Genomic DNA, 21,280 nt, shown 5'->3' with positions numbered 1-21,280 from the left:
TACTTCACTTAGAATGACATTCTCCAGGGACATCCATGTTGCTGCAAATGGTGTTATGTTGTCATTTTTATGGCTGAATAGTATTCCATCGTATAAATATATCACCTCTTCTTTATCCAGTCATCTGTCAATGGACATTTAGGTTGTTTCCATGACTTGGCTATTGTAAGTAGTGTTGCCATGAACATTGGGGTGCAGGTGTCTTTTTGAAATAGCTTATTCCTATTGCATTCCCAATGCTGATACCCCGTAGGCACTTGATGGTTGAATGAATGAATAAATATACAGTCTGGTTGAAATGTTAAAGACAAAAATATACTACTCTCTAATAAAATCTTATCCAATGCTTAGGGGAAATGTTTCACAGGAGGATTCTAACTCTGTGTTGTCAGTGTGTTATTCAGCCCCTCACTGATTTGTAAGAGCTGAATTCGGTCAGGACAATTCTCCGTGAGCCTTTTGATTTTTTGGATGGCTTTCAATTTTGTAGATATCTTTGGTGTGTGGTTTGAAAAACTGTGCTGGGCATCCCCAACTAAGGCATCTCTATGAGGATCTCCTCTGTTGAAGAGCGTTTTATTCCTAACATTCTAAAGCGTAGATGACAGGTCTCATCCAGTGGATTTTCATCCTTATCTCCAGAAAACCACATTTCTTATGCTTTGTGGTAAAGTAAGTTGCATATCTATAGAAGTCACCCTGTGGAAGTGAGCCTTCGGCTAGAACCTCAGATCCGCATTTGCTTGCCAGAGAGCAGGGGAATCGGTGCCACTTCGTAGTGAGATAGCTTTCTCCTATGTCTTTCTCAAAGATGTTCTTTTAAAATGTGAAATTTGCAGAAAACGAGTAATTAATGTTTTCTAGCTGAAGGACATCGCTTTCCAAACTAAAGGGGCTGATTTTGGAGGCTTTCAACTGTGGCAATAAGCTATGAGGAGTGAGACAGATTTTAGAATTAGGCCCATTATCTCTTGTTAATTCAGTTTACCCTAAACAAAGTAGACAAAATAAATGCTTGAGCTTCCCCTATTAAGATGGACTTATATAAACATGGCCTCATAATAGTTTGTTTTCAGAATTCATTGACTTTAATTGTCCTACTGATGCTGTTGAACTGTGTCCACTGGTATATTTAATATGTTAGTATTCATTTTCTATAGTATCTTGAGATCTAATTACAGCCTAATGACTGTAGTTAATGACACTATATTGTATACTCAAAATTTGCCAAAGAATAGACTTCAGGTGGCTTCACCACACACACACACACACACACACACACACACATTGCTAACCGTGTTAGGAGATAGATACGTTAATTAGCTTGACGGTAGTAATTATTTCACTAAGCATATGTATACAAACCATCACATTGTACTCCTCAAATATATAACATTGTTACTTTAAAAAAACAAAGTTTGTAATAGCGTGAATGCAGGAGGAGATAGGAGAATTCAACTATCCTCTGTTTTGCAAAAATGTAAAATAATGCCACGGTAATACATGTAATAATTTTTTTGTTTTGGAGATTGTGGTTATTTTTTCATTTAAAATATTATTTGTGTCCAACTAAAACAAAACAAAACAAAACATTTTTTATAGTAATGAGCACTTTCACAAGCCTGAGTCCAATACACGTTTGAGCATAACCTGACACTTTTCTCAATGGAAATAGCATGTTTGCTCTTAGTCAAAGCTGAAGGCGAAACTTAAATCTAACAGAATTTGCTGGACTGGAGTTCTGATGCCATTTCTTGCAAGTTTTGGAGATTAAAAAAAAAAAAAAAAAGAAGAAGAATCTCTGGAATATTTCTCCCACCCTGGAATTTTAGTTGTTTTGCAGTCACCAAATCTGCAAAATCTCTGGTTTTGCCTTCCTCTAGTAAAGAGTGTCTTAATTAAATAACTAGGCACTTTAAAAAGCCACTTCTCTGTGGGTTGCTTCTATAATTGCCTCTTCATTCATCAACTAAGAGTCTACCTAGGCTGACTGTCTTGTTTGTTCACAGTTTGATGTTTTATGTATTTAGTTCATGCAATTGTTTATTGTAGATCTTATGTTTCTCTTTGTTGTCATCATCTGTTCAAAATTGTAAGGTCCTAAAAGAAAAGACCCAACTGTCCTTAATTTATTTTTTTATGGCACCTACATAGCACTAAACAGCTAACAATTTTTTAATGTGATGATGATTAAGAAAGGAATCTACAGTAGGCTGATAACTGAATTTAATGTGGAAAAAAAAAAAACTCATTGATGCTCTGGTTGTACTATTCACAGCACACAGTAGCCTGTATCAGTTGTTGAGGAGAACTTAGTATTATGTGAAAGCAGTGATGAAAATGTTCAAAATAGCCAACTCCCAGCGACTCATAGAGTGCACATGTCTCTAACGTTGCTCACCTGCTTTGGCCCTAGGGCCATGTTTCTGCTTTTACAACTCCAGCCAGAGGCTGAAAAGGCATACAGGAGGTCAGACCAATCAATTTTCTAAATACTGGTAGTTCTGGTAATCAGGTTGCTCAAAGAGAAAGTGGTAAAGGTAGGTAAATCATTCTTTTGAGGGATTATTGTGGAATTTAGGTCTTGATGGTCAACTTGCATTAATAAATCAACATTCATTGAATGCATGCTTTGTAGAACCATGGAGAAATTCCTTTTTCTGCCAAAAGCTCTGTATGGTAAGTCTGACTGTGTAAGATCTTGTATCCATAGGAGAAAATTAAATGGCTCATCTTGGTCTATTAGCAGAGCTTGGAAGAGCAAGCCCCAAAGACAAAGCAGTTTCCTAGAAGTGAAGAATTTAACCTTTGTTCTATCCTCTCTTCTGTCAGCCTCGTCAGCAGGAAAACTGTTAAGGCTGAATTCAAATGAATCATCCTTGGCACTTTTTCCCCCTAAAACCGCTTATCTGTCACTTCATGGAAATTGCTACTTGTCCTCAGTGGCGTGCAGAATTAGCTCAGACGTTACACACATTACACCACAGAAGTTGAAAAAAAAACCCCCACATTTTATATGTATGTCTCTGTATAATACACAAACAAACAATTAAATTCCCCTGAACTATCTATGTTATCAATAAATTCAGCAGTTTTAGAGTTAAGGTCTAAAACCACAGCCTTTTGGTCACTTAGCTGCCTGTGTTCTTCCAAGAGAGATTAGGAAATGTTTGGCTTAGAGACAACCTTTAAAAAGTTCTGAGAAATGCATTGTTGCCAGCTCTGTTAATATTACTTCTACTTAGAAGACCTATTTCTTGGTGCTTTTAAATGTTTGTAAAGTGTGTTTTTTACAACATTTCTTTCTTCTTTAAAACAATCCCAGACCCCGTAAGCACGTGTGTCTTCAAGGCACAGAACTGGAGATTCTTCATCCCTGGGGTGTATATCTAAGATCAAACACAATTACACACTCCAACGTAAATAGACGTCAGGTTTAGGACTCCTATGGTCAGAGCAAATGAGCCGGGAGCTGAGAAATAGATAGCAAATGACACCTTGCACAGGCTGTGAGGCTGAGTCCCCACGTTTCTCAGCCAGGCCCACGGTCCTTTATCTGCAATTCAGAAGTCCGAAGGGCTCTGGAAAGCAAGACTTGCTAGCAATAAGTTTGGTGACCTAAACTGATGAGAAATACTATCGTCCTTATTTTAATGGGATCTCATCTAATGGGATTCCCATCTCACTAAATGGGAATATTGATGTGTTGGATTATAGGATGCTGCCCCAGGCCCACTGGGGGTGTTTGTAAACGTATGTACTCATCATATCACTGTTCTAAAATCCAAACTAGTCTAAGTTTTGAAACACATCAGGCACCAAAGATTTTTGGATAAGGAATTGTGAACTGTGTATTTCCTACAATTCTGAAGAATTTTACAAAATTACTGGAGGCAGCAGCAGTATTAAATACCCCATCACCTATCTGGGTACTTGGTTGTTTTCATAATACCTTGGTCAAAATTATAACACCTACCATAACATAATACACATAATAGTTAGATTTTAATCTAGTATCATCTGGACAAGACTGACAACTCTTGCAGGGAGAAATGGTCTTAAAAATGTTTATTGTTTATTTTCTGATTATAACACAAGTATATGCTCTTTGAAGAAAATTGGAAAGTACATAAAAGTTTGAAGAAAATAACAATCACATATAAAGATAACTACTCTATATTTACTCTTTTAAAGTTATTTTTATATTTCATTGTCTTTTTTTTTTGCCTATGCACATTTTAAAAATAAAACTGGGATCATATGAAAGCATTATTTTCTTTTTTTCCCAATTTTACTGATATAATTGACATATTACACTGTAAGTTTAAAGTGTACAGCGTAATGACTTGATGTATGTATGTATTGTCAAAAGATTCCCACAGTAAGTTTAGTTAACATCCATTATGGATGGAAGCAGTATTTTCAAAAGAGTTATTTTTAGTGGCTACAGAGGATCCCACAGGTATGGATGTAACATGATTTATTTAACTGCTCCCTAGTGGTTCCCAATGTTTTAAGTGAATACAGAACCTGTTTCTTAAGCAGATGATCAGCCACAGTGCCTAGCACACTTAGTCACTAAACAAAAAGGTACTGAATTGATTAAAGTTATTTTCATCAACTAAAATCCTAGCACAAACCAGTTTATCGGGTTTAATGAGATGCTTAGGGAGAATCTGAAAGCATGAACTCCAGCATGAGTACATCTTGGTTTTGGAAGGGAGCAGCTGAGAGAGGCCACGCAGGGCTGGGAGCGCCTGGGGAGGTGAGGGGCCGAGAGAGGGAGTCTTGGAAGAACTTCTAAGTTGAACTGAGACTCTGCCACCCTTTGACCCACAGATAGAAGTGTTGCTCTCTCCGCGTTGGCTTCATCCTCCCACTCCTCCGAAGAAGTAGCTGTTCTGCTGTGTGTTCTGTTTTCTCTTTTAATTGTTTGCAGTTGTTCCTGTGAGAGCAGACATGTGCTCTCTGAATTTAATTGAATGTCTGCTTTAGAACAATGTGACAAGGAATTACTATCTTCTTAGATGCCAGTATGTGTTAAGGTGCATATAGTCACTTCTGGACATTCCCAGATCAGATCTATGTGAACTCTTCCAGGAAATGTGATTAGCCCAGCCCAAGAGACTCCCCCCAAGCAGGGACAAGCAGAAGGGAGCTGCACGCACCATTTTCACCCTAAAGGGATTAAAACAAAGCCCAGCAAGCCGAACTAGTGATATTCAATAGTCTCGTGTTTTGATGATACTTACACGGGCTCTCCCCCCAGCATGGCCGTTCCCAAACCATGTAGAACTAACACTGCCTGTTTTGATTTGTGACCAAAACTATTCTCCTTTCAGACTGAGAGAACATTGTCGTAATACTCAATCAGCAATTAGTGGTGCAAACACTGGTCATGGTAATATTAGTGTTCAGCTAATTCGTTTGATTTAATTAAGCATTTGAGTTCCTTCTGGTGTTTTTATAAAAGAAAAACAAGAGGAAGGAAAAATAATCTCAGGTTTTTAACTACTTGCAGCTTTTCAATTCCTACCTCTTTGGCTATAACAAACCATGAATCTTTAAAAAAAACCAAGCACAAATAAAAGTAAAATAACAATTATGTTTAAACTTTCAAAAGGCAATGAAAATATAATTCCTTTTTAAAGGTGTATTATTTTCACCATATTTCTTAGAATAAATATATAAAGTAATATAAAATTATATAGAATGTGATATTATAGACTGATAAAAAGTCCTGAGACTGGTCCCCAAAATGTTAACCACTCGTTCTTCACCCACTGACATTCATCAGCCTTTCCTGACAAGCCCAGCCTCTTCTCCTGATCCGCACCTTACCAGTCACTGACCTGTTTCCAATGAGATTCAGAACGATATTGCAATGAGACAGACAACACTGTAAAGGTCAGGAAACATTAACTAAGTCATGAAAGGAGGAACACAATGAAAGCGTAATCCCTAAAATTAATTAGGAAGTCACAAAGAGTTCTTGGCAAAAAGCAAATTGATTTGAAACCTCTTTTCTCTTAAAGTTGCATCCAGTGGGCTTTTGTGGGAACCCATGGGTTTTCCAGAAAACTGTGATTCTGAGTTTTCTATGTAATATTCCTGTCCCTTTTCCTCCTAAAACGATGTTATCTATCATAGCATTCCCCACAAGAAAATAATTACTTTCCAAGGCAATCTCCTTGCTTTTTTTCTTCTATATTTTTGAAAAAGTCTTTCTTTAAAGGCCTTTTTCATTTTTTTTCCATTTTTGAGTTGGCAGATGGCATATTTTTTCAAATATAATAAAAGTCAATGTTTTCAAATATAATAAATACATTAAAAATAACTTAAGAACTGAACAGAGAATCAAAGCCTATGTACTAGGATATAAAAGCATAAAATATCCCAAATCAGCAATTTATAGATAATCTGTACAGCATGTTATATTGATGCATATACTGATTTGCTGAGATGTTTAAATAAGTTCTCTGCAAAATTTAATAAGTAGTTACATATTTGATCTGTATGAACACAAATTACCATTTTCCTCTAGCTTTCACATCAAAGTTGAAATATATATACACACACACAAAATTATTTGTGTACATATAAGACTAATGGGGATAGCAGTGTGGATCATATATCATTTCTAAAGAATTGGATAATCTTGGGATAATTTACTCTTGATTTACATTTAAACTACACTCTTGTCTGTAATACCACCAAGATGTGTTGTATTTTCTTTTCTTTTTTAAGTGGACTGAACCCAGGACCTCGTGCATGCTAAGCACGCGCTCTACCGCTGAGCTCTACACCGCCCCCGCCCCCGCCCGACCAGATAGTGTTTTCTTAGGGTGATTTCTATGCTGATTTCTCTGAGTCTGGAAGACTCTCAGGTAAGACATCATTAAATCTGTAGGGCACCCTTGGTTTGGAATGTTCTCTCCAATCTTAGTTAATACTCACCTATCCTTCAAGTCTCGGCTCAAAAGTCACCTCCCCAGGAAAGCCACCCTTGATCTCCCAGACAGATGGGATTTCTGTTATTATACCTGCAAGGGAGACCCAATCCTTTTACTTTCTAGAACTTAGATTGTAAGTATTTAACTATATGATTGGTTAATAGCCGTCTTCCCTGATAGATAGTACTATTGCCCAGCGCTAGTCACTGAACAGAGCTAATTGCGTAAACAAATCTGCATGTGTGGATCCTGATTTTAATTCAGGAAAAGTTAGAAACTTTAGGGAATGGAAGGCAATTCTCCGAAAATGTTATATAAATACTGCAGTGGAGTAATAACAGAACGTGGAGAATAGGAATGTGGCTGATTAATGATGGGCATTCCTTCCATTGAGAAGTGATGTTTATTTCCTCTCTCTATGAATCTAGACAGGCCTGTGACTGCTTTGACCATTACAGGATGGCAGAAATGATGCCATATGAGTTCCGTGTGTAGCCCTTAAATGGCCTGGTAGTATCCACTGCTCGCCTCTAGGAAGCCAACCACTAATTAAGAGGTGAGACTGTTTGAGACCATCAGGCGGTGAGGAACCCAAGCCACATGGGGAGGTCCTGGAGGAAGAGATTCCTGCGGAGAGAGAGGCCAAGGAACACAGAGGCACAGGAGATGTGAGTGAGGAAGGTGTCTTGGAAATGGGTCCTCCAGGTCCAGCTGCCCCAACCAATTCCACGAGGATCAGAAATGAACCACCTAGATGGGCCCTTCCCAGATCCCTGAGCCACAAGTCATGGGTGAAATAAAAAGAGTGTTTAAAGCTACTGAGTTTGGGGGTAATCTGTGATGGGGCAATAGATAACTGGAATGAAGAGTGAGAAAAGTAAATTCATGATGATTCAGCGGAGAAAATAAGTAAACGGTGAAATAAGGAAATGTGGACCAGCCACCTCAGGGGTAAGAGTTTAGGTCACGGGGATGGCGAGACTCTCTCTATAAAACCACTAGAAGCTTGCAAACTCCCCATTTCTACATCATGCAGGTCCCCATGGATAGGACCCCCTACTATGATTTTATAATGGTGCTGGCAAGAAAAAAATGTGAGGAAATAATCTGACACCATTTTTTACATGACCTTTATTTCTGAGAGTTGTGTCTGTACGTCATCATGTATGTGGAATAGAAATAAGCTACGTTACTTAAAATGTAGTAAGTTTTTGATATTATTTAATACAAGAAGATTCCCATTCATTGGGGGAAGTTGGGCAACAGCTTTGTTGTACTGGCATTTGACCTTAGAGTTGGATAAATGGAGCGTTAGCCAACCATGAATGGAATGGGAAAGAGAAAAAGGAGTAGGTTCCACTGAAAGCCAATTACTGTCTGGCTTTGCATATTTCTTCTTCCTCCCCTCCTCCTCCTCCTCGTTTGTCTTCTTCACCATCATCGTCACAGAGCCCAATAACACTGGTTGAGTGCCTACTCTACCCACATGCTGCAAAGCTTTATATGGATCGTCTCAATGACCTTTAAAACACCATAATGTAGGTGTCGTTGTCATTTTATAAATGAAAAAAATCAAAGCTCTGTGCATAAACCTGATGGACCAGGATTGTACAGGGGTAAGTGATGGAGCCAGGATTTGTTTAACAAGGGGCTATTTGAATACCGACTCTCTTAACCGGTGGGAAGACTGAGGAGAACATTGTTTAAGTTCATTTTACCCAATCCTCTTCATACCTACCTAAGATTGGTATTACTATTCCTGTTTTATATATAAGGAACTGAGGCTCAGAAAGGTTAAGCAAATATTTCAAGATCAAAGAGCTGTGACAGAGCCAGAATTCAAACCCGGACTATGAACTCTCTACCACCCTGCAGCTGTTAACAGGCATTTGGAGCAATAGAATCATTGATCCTGGAGCTGAAAGGGGTCCTGGCGTATATAATCTTATTTTGTAAGAACAGAAACCATTCTTAAGAAAGTGGGCTGAGGAGAGTAGGGAGAGGCAAATGCCATCCATTGACTTAATTAGGCCCTTCTCTAAACACTTGAATTGAGGATTCAGCAATAAAAAGATGTGTGTGTCTGCCAAGAGCTCCTCAGACTGACGAGTAAGCCAGCACTGCATAATGGGAGTGAAAACAGGGGTACAGGTGTATCACATCCGGACGAGGGCGGGGGGGTTGGGGGGGGGAGGCTTCTTGGAAGGATGATGCCTTTACTGAGTCTTAAAGAAGGGGTAAGGTTATTCAAGCAGGGATGGGGTCAAGAACGTGCCAGGTGACAGAGCATGATGTGCAGAGGGCCACAGGAGGGAAAGATGGGGAAGTGACCAGAATGAGGATGTGGAGGGGTGTCTTGTGGGCCACGGTAAGACATTTGGACTTCATTGTGAGGGTACTGGGGGGCCACTGGCGGATTTAGGCAAGAGCGTGGTGTGGTCAGAAGTGCAGTCTGGAAAGACCACTCTGGATAGAAGGGCTGTGCAATAATCCAGGAGCCCAGTGATATATCCTGGACTTAATGGTAGCAGAGTGGATGGAAGGACCTGGATGGATTTGAATCATTTTAAGGAAATTGATGTGTCAAAACACAACTGATTAAATGTGGAGGCAAAAGGGAAAGTGAAGGTAAGGATAAGCAGCTCTCTGTGGGATGGAAGAAAATGGCAGGGGACAAGGAGGTATCCGGACAGAACAGGATGCAATCTGTTCTGGGAATGTCGGCTTTCGAGCTCCTGTGGGACAGCCAAACATGGACGTCTCCTGGGCGGGTCTGAAGCTCAGGAGAGAGCACAGGACCGGTAGTGAAGGTTGGGGCATTGTTGGCATTGAGGTGGTGCTTGAAGTCATGAGCCTGGATTAGCTCACCCATAGGAGGGAGCATTTTTAATTTGAGGGAAAGAGACTGAAGACTAGAGACTTCTGGGAAACACCAACATTTAAAGCAATTAAACAGAAACAGAGAGTGACAGAGAGACAGAGAGACAGAGAAAAGAAGCCAGGAGAGAGCAGCATTACTGATGCGAAAAGGAAAGCAGGAAGGAGAATGCTGTTCTAACACTATGTTAAAATAATTGTGGGTGGATACCAAGCAAATACGATAATTCCATGTTATTGCAACACTAACATTTCATTTTTCTTCATAAGGAAATGAAGCAATTTCACTTCACAGGAAAATGAAAGGGGCTTATCAAAGAATGCATGCATTTCTCTGTGTGGTGTGTGTGTTTGTACATATTTCAGCTGTAGAGAAATGTTTCTCTTCTCATCAACATTATTTAGATTACCTAAAATTTGAAAGGATTTTTCTCTCAATCTATTTCTTCCCCCACAAACATATATTTGAGTATGAAATAATCATGAAAAAAAAAGCTTCTGGGAAGATAATATTGCAAAAAGCTCTGAGAAACTGAAAATAAATATGTTGAATTTCAGGGCCACATTAACCTCTGTATACTATCATAAAACATCACAAACTTGTTGTTCAGACTCAATACCTTTATGCAGTACTTTGTACTTTTCAGGATACTTTGATTATCTCATTAGCCCCTGATGTGGTTGTAATGAAGTAGATGACTCTGGCATCAGTGAGTTATTACACTGCTGAAAGTAAGAAGCAGCATAAAAAGAGGAATATAGAAAAAGATATAGAAGTTCAGAAAAGGGAAATGTCACCTGTGGGGGAGGGGGTGAGCTCTGAAGAGCCAAGAATGCTTGCTGAGTGCTTGGAGTGTGCCCTGTCACCGAGGTAGGCACTTGACGTATTATCACATTTGAAGAACTCGGGTGTGTTGAGTGGTAGAAATGGGTCTTTTACACAGAAGCAGATGGAAACTTTGCTGTTTGCCATAGTGTCTGGCACAAAAGCACAATAGCTACTAACATTAGTGGTTATCATTAATTGAATATTTTCGAGTGCCAGGTACACTGCTAAGACTTTGTATACACAGTCACATGTCAGCCTCAGAGCAACCCGCTGTACGCATAAACTCAGGTGACTCACCCAAGTAAGGTAACGGGTAAAAGCAAATGGCATGCTCAGCTAAGAATTTTGAAGAGGATGTTTAATAATATTCCCTTAAAAGGGGGGAATGTTCTTAGAGGTGTGGGCAAAGTAAAGAGAACTGATAAGGGATGTTGAGGCATCCAGGGACCAGCAAGAACAGGAAGCCGTTACCACCCTGGGATGTAGGTAATTGGAGGAACATCACTAAGCGGTTCAAGCTGAGCTGCGGTAAGTTGGCCGCTTCTTTCCGGAGCACGGAAGTTAGGAATTCTCACTTCACTGCCTTCATTCATGTCCTTACATCAAACACGTATGTGGTGGTTGTTACGTCAGATCCTCCGATCCCTTCTGCAGATATGCTGATCAACGCTCACAAGGCCAGCAAACACTTTGAGAAGCTGGAGAGGGCGGATGGACCCCAGCATAGCCTCATTCTGCATCAAATATTGCCAAGGGCTCTTTCTGAAAATGCTGACTTGCCTTTTTTTTTCACATCCTTTCTTTTTCTTAATACTCATAATGTTGTGTGCTTATAGGAGGGCATTGAAATGTGTGTGGCTTACTATGTCCATGTAAGTAGTTACATGGGGTCATCAGAACCCAGCCAGAAGCTGGAATCACCAAAAAGGGACCACCAGGCAGAAGCTAGGGTTATAGAAGGGTTGTTGCTGAAACCATGAGAAAGCAGGAAAGGAGTAAGAGGACCTCCTTCTCCCCTTGCCCTCGCATTTCCTTTGAGTGCCTCCCATTGGCCAAAGCCAGCAGTAACGGGGTCCCAGGTGATACGATCCATGAAAGTCAGTCCTCCGAGGCTTAGAGCAAGACAGAAAACGGTGGAGCATGGGTCTGGGGCACACCAAGGTTACACAAGTAGAATGCGGGAGGGCCAGGAGTCAAAGTCCGGCTTACTATGCCTTATTCACTGCTTTTATGTATTTCTCCTCCATACACATTGCAGGTGCTTGGTAAATGTTTGTTTATGTAAGAATTCCCAGGTGAAATTTGAAGGAACCAAGGTTAGGATGCGATGCATCTTGACTTTAGGAACCAGAACCCTGGAATCATCTCCTAGTCTGTAAAACACCACCTGCCCATTCTACCAAACATCATGCACTGCTTGGATGTCAAAAATCTGCAGCACTCAGTTCCCTCCACAGTAGGTCTTTCTGTGTCAGACTCAATGATTCTTACGTAGAAACACTCAGAACTTAGTGTCAGAATGCAGACTTACGGTACTCACTTGATCCAGTATTTCTAGTACTTGGGGCGGAGGAGGACACTCGAACCCTCATTCTCTTTAAGGACTCCATCCCCTACCTCCAAACACCCATCCCCAACCTCCAAACACCCATCCCCAAGGAAAGTAAATCTTGTATCTGCTAAAAATGGAGTAACAAAGGAGCGAGGCAGGAATGTCTGTCTTAATCCTGAGATCACTGCCATCTCAAATTGACTTCAAATGCAGGTCCGGCAATATTATCAACGGAAAAGAAAAATTGCCTCTGTGTCAGTCGGTGTCCAGCCCAGAGAATATAAACAGCTCTAGGTGTTTCAAATAGAGGGAATTAGTTACAAAGATCTTGAAACATGTGGAAGAGGAAAAGGAGCAACTTGACTGTAAGTTCCACACTGGAATTCACAGTTACATCCCCAGTGTCTAGCACAGCACTTGGCATGTAGCAACGGTTCAAAAACACGTACTGAACCTATGAGCATGCTTATGGGTGAGATATGGCCTGTCAACCTAGGAAGGCCCTGGGTTCTTTTGGAGAGCAGTAAGATACCTGTATGACTCTGATCATTCATTGGATGTGGGTATGTGGTTTGGCCTTTGGTAAGAAATCACGTTCAAACCTGTCAATGGGTAATATTTAGTGAGCGCCTACTAGGTGCTAGGTACTATTCTAGACACTTTTCTAATACTTTGTATTATTAACTTTAATCTTCATAATAACCATATGATAATGGGTTCATAGTTTCCAATTTCATAGATGAGGATGAGAGGGAGGCAAAGAGCTTTTAAGTAACATGACTAAGATCATACAACAAGGAAATAGTAGTGCCAAGCTTCCACCCACAGAGTTTGGCTTCAGAAGCTACATTCAGTCTTCACAGCATATGTCTCTCCACTGCTCAAGTGTTGAAAGCTTAGCCTACCTTTCTACCTTTATTTTGCACTTTCCCCATTGTGAGCTGGGGCAGAAACCAGCTGGCTGTGTACCCAGCCTGTTCCTCTTCTTTCTGGGCTCACAGAAGACTGTATTTCTCAGCTCTTCTTTTTGGTTTATTGTGGCTGTGTAACTGAGTTCCAGCCAGAAGAGAGCGGGCAGAGGTGATGTGTATCACTTCCTGGCCCGGCCCTGGCCCATGAACCCGTCACACGCAGTGCTGCACATTCTACAATGTCCTGTCAGCTTGAGGAAGGCGAGCGTGGTGACCTCGGGTGCCGTACTTCGAAGTGTTGGAGCCACAAGATGGAAGAAGGCTGGATGCCCGCATGCTGCGTGGAGAAGAGTCAGGACCCAGTCAGGAACATTTGTGCAAGCCTTGCAGTGAACAAGAGATAAACCTCTATCAACTCTGTGCCACTCTCTGTGCTGGGGTCATTTTGTTATAGCAGCTAGAGTTATCTTAACCAATACATACGTGAGTTGAGCTGATCTACTGAGCTGATGAATTGTGCCTTGAACACGCATATGGCTTTTTCACATATTTGTCCTTAGAATGCTCATTCTCTCCTTCCAATTCTTCACGGCCTAAAGATTATTCAAGGCCTAAACCAAGTCCAGCCACCTTCAAGCAGCCCTCTTCCACTCCCACCAGCCACAGTGACAGCTTTTCCCCTTACTTACTTACAGCCCTTTGTTGTCTCTCTCTCTCATGTGCCTTAGCATAGCTCCAATTTTGGGTATCTTATTTCCCTAGCGAGACTGTGAGCTCTTAAAGGTCAAGGATCATGTTTTAATGCTTCTTTTATGTCTCTGAAGTACATAACATGGTGTTGTGGCTTGGGAATTTTCAATAAATGTTTGTGGGGACAATGAATTTACTTATGTACCAGGCTCAGTAAAGTCCATTTTCTTAAAAACAGTCCTTCATCACTCAAGCAGGAAGGCATGCAGACCGTAATTTACTCGAGTTGGCGTCTTTATTATTCTTTTCACCAACATACACATTCTAACACTTTTTGACAGCTGCTTAGAGGAGACAGAAGGCATGCTTATCAAATTTCAGATGACACACAACTAGAGGTAATAAATAATGCACAAGGTGACAGAGTCAAAATGAGGCAGTTGGAATGAAGCAGATAACATTTAATAGGGATAACTGCAAAACTAGACTTTAAAAAAACCCAGCGGCCCAATTTCAATGCAGAAAATATGGCTAATACGTAACTTTCAGGTTTTCATTGGCTGCCAGGCTGATATGAGCCCAAAGTGGGTACGTTGGACCTTGTTTATAATCAGGCTCAGGGCACTTGGTGGCGAAGTATTCAGGTTCTAGTAAGGCACGGGCATGAATTGAGGTTGCTAGATGGAGTCCAACTGGAAGGGGACAGAAGCTCAATGTTAGGTAAGGGGGAAAAAAATCCCATATTTAGCCTGAAATTAGTCTCTTTTTTTCTTTTTAATTTTCTTTTTTTTCTAGAGGGGAGGTAATTAGGCTTATTTATTTATTTGGTTTTTCAATGGCGGTTCTGGGGATTGAACCCAGCACCTCATGCATGCTAAGCGTGTGCTCTGCCACTTGAGCTACAGCCTCCTCTACTCCATATTTAGTTGGAGCAAGCTCAGCATCTGGGCTAATTTTTGCCTGTAGTGTTGGTGGGGATTCCCTGCTGAGGATACCATTCATTGATTTCTGGACACTAAGCTGATATCAAGAGGGCAGCATGGGTCCCTTGAGAGTTTTGCCTTAGAAGTAGAACCCAGTAGTTCTTAAGCATTTGTTGTTTTACTTTTGGTCCCACTCCTCAGTGTCAGAGTCAGAGCTATCCTTCACTTAAGACCCCCTCACTGTTGAAACTGAGAAATGCCATGTCATGTGGGTAAATTCAAGTCACCCTTGAGAGACGGGAGAGAAGGCAGATCACATCTCCTCTGTTGCTCAGTTGGGATCACTTCTATTTCAAGAGCCTTAGTTACATCTCTCCTAGGAACCTGCATTTCCTAAAACCCAGTATCAGAGTTCTGGCAAGAAGGCTGTGGCCTGGGCCTCGGCACTGGACCACCGAAAAAAGCCAATACAATCTTAAGCAGTGTTAATAGAAGACTGACAATCTGGAACAAGGGTGCGGCTGTAGTCTGTGCTGGTTTGGAGCACACAGGAAGCACTGTTTCTATTCCAGATACCATGATTTAAAAGGGATGGAAGCAAACCAATGTGTATCAAAAGGAAGATGAGCAGAATGTTGAAGGGCCTTAGAAAGCAATCACTAGCTACTTTTTGGTTCAGGCTCAAGGCCTGGACTGGCTCAGTGGTGGGTGGGAGGGTGGTGTCAGGCAGCACAGACAGCACGACTGCCTTCAGATGTGTGGATGCTGCCTTGTGAAAGAATACTAACATGCTAGGTAATGCCGGAAGGCAGAAGTGGGACCAGTGGGATTTAAGCTCAAAATGAAGACTGTTTAACAGCTCTTCAAAAATGGAATACACTGTGTAAGTGAGGTTTAAAATGTTCAAGTAAAAATCTGGTGACTGTCACGGATGTTTCAGCTGGAACTCCAGAGCATTGGGTGGGAAGTTATATGAGAGGGTTTCTAAGGTCCCATTCAAATCTGTTGTTCTACGATTTAATCAATCTTTAAATTAGAAATGTGCTACAGAACGGGAGGAAAGAAGATTATTACCTGAGATCATTTTGGAGTTACAACCTGAAGCGGCTCTTCCCCTCAAAAGGAGCAGAACCTATGGATTATTTAATCCGCAGGGAGTGAGAGCAGAAAAATCAAAGCTTGGTACAGTACTATTCAGAAGGGAATGGAACTCGCTGAGGCGCATGAAAAAAGAAACGTTCAGCAAATATCACAGGAATTCCTCGGGGTCTGTACAGGCGTGAGGCGAAGGCGAGGGAGGAGGCTGGCAGCCCTCCTTCCCGGTGACAAAGGAGTTGTGATGCTACACATCTGAAACTGCTCCAGGTGAGCGCACACCTGCCGTTGAGGAAAGCACACTTGGTCTTTGCCTCCCTACTTCTGCGGGCCCTGGAGCCAAACATGCCAGAATCATATTGTTCGTGAGGGCAGATTGTCCTTGGAATACTGTGAGTTTCTGTATGTCGAATACCCTCCATATACGTGCTTCTTGGAGTCTTCCTCTTTCTTACTGAAAGGAATAAATAAAACTCTTAAAAATCTCGAGTCACGTGGGGTGAGGAGTTATTTGCAGAGAAAGTCAAGGTAACATGTACCTCCATTCGAAGACAGATTCTCCCGCTGGGACACAGGGAGGCGGGGGAGTCGGGGGTGGTACCACGTGCTGGGCAACCTGGGAACAGGAGCGTAGGGGGAGAGGTCAGAGTATCCATGCACGAAGGAACCATCCCAGCCTTTGCTTCCCGACCACCTAGAAGCCACTCCAGTCGCTCTGCCAGGTCCATCGCCTGCTCTCCAAGTGTGCCTTGGGGCGGTTTGAGGCGTGCACCTGCAGTGGAACACAGGTAACGTCAGGCCAAGGCAGGGCGCCTTTTGGCGTCTCGCGCGCCCCACTTCCTCGGCATCCTCCTCCAGTCCCGCTCCTGGTGCGATGCTCGCCGCTACAACTCCCGCCTCGGCCGCCGCGAAGCCGAGAGCGCCGAGTGGGCGCGCGGGCTGCGCGCGGGCCGGCGCCCGGAGCTCTGGGCATGCTCAGTCGCGCGGGCAGGGCTCCGGGCGCGAGCCGGGCTCCTGCTGCACCACATTCATCGGCTGCCAAGGGGAGCCGCCGGGCGCTCGCAGGCTCGGCGCGCGCTGCCCGCGAAGGACCCGGCCGCCGCACCCCCCCCCGCCCCGCCGCCCCGCCGCCCCGCCGCCGCCGCCGCCCTCAGCCATGGCCGCGCTCGGCCACCCCGCCGCCTTCGGCCGGGCCACCCACGTCGTGGTGCGGGCGCTGCCCGAGTCCCTCGGCCAGCACGCGCTGAGGAGCGCCAAGGGCGACGAGGTGGATTTCGCCCGCGCCGAGCGGCAGCACCAGCTCTACGTGGGCGTGCTGGGCAGCAAGCTGGGGCTGCAGGTGGTGCAGCTGCCGGCCGACGAGAGCCTCCCGGACTGCGTGTTCGTGGAGGACGTGGCCGTGGTGTGCGAGGAGACGGCCCTCATCACCCGCCCCGGGGCGCCGAGCCGGAGGAAGGAGGTAACTGCCCGCCGGGAGACGCGAGGGGCGCGGCCGGGGACGCGCGCCCGGCCCTCCCCCCGCCGCCCGCGCCGGACTTGCCCGGGGAATCGCGGAACCGGTCCCCGGGCGAGTTCCAAACTTCCCCTTTGGGGGAGAGGGTGTGTGTGCGCGAGTGAGAAGTTCGTTGTTCACGCCTCCTGGTGCCGGCGCAGCTTGGATGCCTTCGAGAGGACCCGACTGAGTGTGGTTGCGCGGACTTGGGCAGGTGGGTGGGCTGGGGAATCCATCTCACAAGCATTTTAATTTGTAAAGATTAAAAAGCAGCAAAGACGAGGCAACTCTGAGTGTTTCCCGGAGAGCGGGGGAGGGGAGGGTTGCCGCTCCAGGCGGGCGGGTGGAGGCTGGGCTTGGGCTCCAGGGGGCCGGCTGATGACACGGAAGTCCGAAGCCCTGCCTGGAGCTGGGAGCAGGAGGGGCCAGATCAATTAACGGGCTAACCGTGCCCGCAGACCTAGGGCGTCCCGAGTTACTTTGCAGTGGAGGGGAGAGAGTCCACTGGCAAGTGAATGAATGTAAGGAGGCTGGTTTGTTGCTGAGCTCTGGTGTCTAGGTTTGAGAAGCTGTACTCAGTGTCGGGTGTTAGGTGCGTGTATGTGTCTGTGTTTAATTGGAAATGGTTATTTCACAAACTCCGCAATTTTTATTCTCTCTGTTTTAAAACTCATGGCAATTAGAGCTTTTTGTGTTCTCAAGGGACGGCGACTACTTTAAAATATTGCAGCATGTGAAAATGGCTGTGACTGCTTTAAACACAAGGTAGGTTAGTGGGGGAGAGACAAACAGAGTGAGGTTGGATTTTACAATGCCATTTGGCCTGCTAAGCGCCCAGGCTCAAGACTCTGTTGCTTTTGGCATCAAGTGGCGTTGCAAGAAGCTGGTGGTTTCTTCATATCTGGAGGGTTAGGGATTCCCCCCCACACCTCATTTTGTCTTCATTCGTTTCACTTGGAAATGCCTCATAGAGCTTGTAGTTAAAATATGGCTTATTCTACACATGCTTCAGTACTTGGTTAATAGAACTCTACATGGTCTGAGAGAATAAGCATATTTGATTTACTTCTCTGAGATAACTGGCTTTTTTTTCCCACCCTACCTTAGTAGAAAACCGAAAGAGAAACAGGCTCATTCTCGAAGCTCTTTTATCTCCTTTGCCACACCTCTCCATCTTTGAGTCTGTGAGATGACACACTCTGTGTTAAACTGAGAAGCATGGAACCCTGTTTGAATACTTTCTAATGTGTCCTAGGCCATATGGCAGAGCTGTGGTTTGTGCTTAAAAGAGTAAAATAGATTTCAAAAACCCTTTCAAAATGGTACTCATTCGATGAGGCTGGTCCAGTTTCCTGTTAAGAGACTGTCGTATATTTAATCATCCATTTCATTTTATTCCTATAATAAAACCTTTCAGATTTTGGCCTTCCTGATACTAAAGTGGGCAGTGATCTGTCTCCCTTCAGATTTTGAGACATACATTTTAAACTGGGTTCACTCCTGTATTGGGCTGGTGGCCCACTGCCAGAGGCCATGTAGTGTAGTGGATAAGAAGAGTAGACTGGATCTAATTCTGTGACCTTGTGGAATGTCTCTTGCGTCAGTTTTCTCACCTGTAAAGTGGGCATAATCATACCGATTTCATGGAGTTGTAACAAATTTATAAACCCATCTGAAATATAGAGGACAGTGCCTTTCATGAGTGTTGCTTGTTGTTATTTGCGTATCATTGGGTCATGGAAGATTTACTCCTTGAGCAGTAAGAAGCTGACTGTACACTGATGCATACAGGTGACATTTCCCCTCCCAGGGTGAAGGGGGGTCATCTTCGTGCCTTAGGCTCCATCCTAATCTGCTCTGTAGCACTGCCTCCCAGCTTGGATTTCCTGCTGGTGTGTGTGGTCTCTCCCCAAAACACCTTTGCCATTGCCCTGATCTGGATCCCTGGAGTAAGGGGCCTTCCAGCCAGAGAGAGGAATGCGGGCAGTCACCTTGGATGGGGTGCTTCAGGGAAGCAGGGCCCTGCAGGGTAACTAACTCTCCTAGAGGTCTCTCACAGTTTGCTGCTTTAGTTGAAGTTAATAAATGCTTGTTGAATGAGTGAAGAAATGAATGAATGAAATGCTAACTAGCTACTATCAACGAGCTGATAATAATTACTTCAAGGCCCTCTGGGATTGTTTTATATAAATACATTTCATGTGACACCTATCTCCTTAACTGTGAAGTTCCCCAACAGCTGAGGCATTATTTAAAAATTATTAAAGCTGGAGGAAGGGTATAGCTCTGTGGTAGAGCGCTTACTTAGCCTGCAAGGTCCTGGGTTCAATTCCCAGCACCTCCATTAAGAATAAACAAATAAACCTAATTACTCCTCCCCGCAAAAATTATTAATGCTGATCTCCTTGCCTCCTGTCTCCTCCCTCTCCATTCCATTTTCCACACTGTAGCTAAGCTGGTCTTTCTAAAACTCAAATTTGCTCCTGTCCCTCCTCTGCGTAAAACTCTAGTGAGGCCTCCATTAAGCTTGATAAACGCATTGAGCTGGGCTCTGCTTGCCTTTCCAGATTCATTTGCATCTCTGACCCCACCGCAGGGGCCTCCCAACCCATGGCTCAAGCCAGGTTCTTTTTTCAGGTTCACCATCCTATTGCTTTTATGGGTATACAGTCCTTTTTTTTTTTTTTTTTCCTGGAATACTCTTCCTCCTTCCTGCCCTGTATCTTACCTGGCTGTTCCCACTCATGCTTCAGTTCTCAGCTTACTGTTATCATTAATATTGCTAGCTAATCTCCACTGGTGCTTGCCACTTGCCAGACATTGTGGCAGAGTTATGACATGCATTTCATTGAACGCTCACATCAATCCTTTGGGCTCATTGCTATCATTATTCCTATTTTAAAGCTGATGAAACGGAGGCTTAGATTAAATAAACTGGCCAAGGTTCTAGAGTGGAACCAGTGAAAGCAGGATTTGAACTCAGATTTGCGAGACTCTGAAGCTCTAGTCCCAACCATTGTGACACCAGATGTCACCTGCCCAAGCATGGGATTCGTTCTCCTTTTCTGAGCATCTCTGTACTCCCGTTTATGGTATTTACCATAGCATATGGTAATTGCCTGTTTCTCTTTCTGTACCCCATACTATTATGGAAACCGTGAGGGCAAAGGTTATGTCTGCAATTGTTCAACATTTTATCCCCTGGGTCTTGGACACAATATTCATGCAGCAATTTTGTTGAACAAATTTTGTTGAACAAATTTGTCCATGATTTTAGGTCAACCTTAGTTGTCCCTCCTTATGACATATTTGATGTTTTGCAAGTATTTCCAATCAGTAGAGTCCCAAAAGTTTCATTACAAATATGAGTGACTTATAACTGTTTTTCTCTCCCTTTCCCTTTTCTTGCCTCTCTTGTTGTTTTGTTTTTATAAGAATCCCGAGAAGTTTCTTAGTCAAAACATCGTGTATATATTTAATGAATTTTCTTCCTTGGAAGAAAGGACTGAGAACCAACTCACGAAAGTAACCCTCCTGTGAAAGCTTAGCGTTGGCCATAATGGGACCTCCAGAGACTCATAAAATGCAAACGTTGTCTGCAGGAAGCTTAAGTTTTAGTGAAGAAACCGTATATACAGAAAGTCAGCAAGTAGTGTTTCTTGTCTAATAACTCTGTGTCTTCAGGAATATGAATGTGTCCACACATTCAATACTTTGAAGACAAATAAATTAGCCTTGAGAAGCCAATCATATTTTAAATGAATCCTGCTTACATTTTAGAGGGGAAAAAAAAAAAGTCAATTTCTAAATGTCAAAGTCCAGTAAACAAAGATCTAAAAGCTGAAATAGGACAAGTGACAGAGTGTGAGGATTGGGCCTTTTTAAAAAATAAAATTTTTGTATCAGTTATACATGCCTGCAGTAGCAAATTCAAAGGTACAAGAGGACACTGGATGAA

General features: G+C 43.1%; 1 protein-coding gene and 1 long non-coding RNA gene across 3 annotated transcripts in view; one reads left to right on the top strand and one right to left on the bottom strand.

The window, feature by feature from the left end:
• Nucleotides 1-14,088: 14,088 nt before the first annotated feature.
• LOC106730319 lies at nucleotides 14,089-17,167 on the bottom strand. Its single transcript, XR_004325195.1, has 3 exons — nucleotides 17,032-17,167; nucleotides 16,370-16,602; nucleotides 14,089-16,284 (listed from the first exon to the last, which is right to left on the bottom strand). It is a non-coding gene; the product is annotated as an uncharacterized LOC106730319 (long non-coding RNA).
• DDAH1 (dimethylarginine dimethylaminohydrolase 1) overlaps nucleotides 16,634-21,280 on the top strand; it is a 131,082-nt gene continuing 126,435 nt past the window's right edge. The window contains exon 1 of one of the 2 annotated variants that reach the window (XM_032494708.1): nucleotides 16,634-17,289. In XM_032494708.1, coding sequence (XP_032350599.1) covers nucleotides 16,705-17,289 — 585 coding nt within the window. In that variant the 5' untranslated portion in view covers nucleotides 16,634-16,704. The remainder of the gene's footprint in view (nucleotides 17,290-21,280) is intronic. The other variant, XM_032494707.1, reaches the window with a different exon arrangement.

The sequence above is a fragment of the Camelus ferus genome, chromosome 13 (genome assembly GCF_009834535.1).
Source record: "Camelus ferus isolate YT-003-E chromosome 13, BCGSAC_Cfer_1.0, whole genome shotgun sequence".
NCBI classification, from domain to species: domain Eukaryota; kingdom Metazoa; phylum Chordata; class Mammalia; order Artiodactyla; family Camelidae; genus Camelus; species Camelus ferus.
This window is presented reverse-complemented; position numbering and strand designations above follow the sequence as displayed.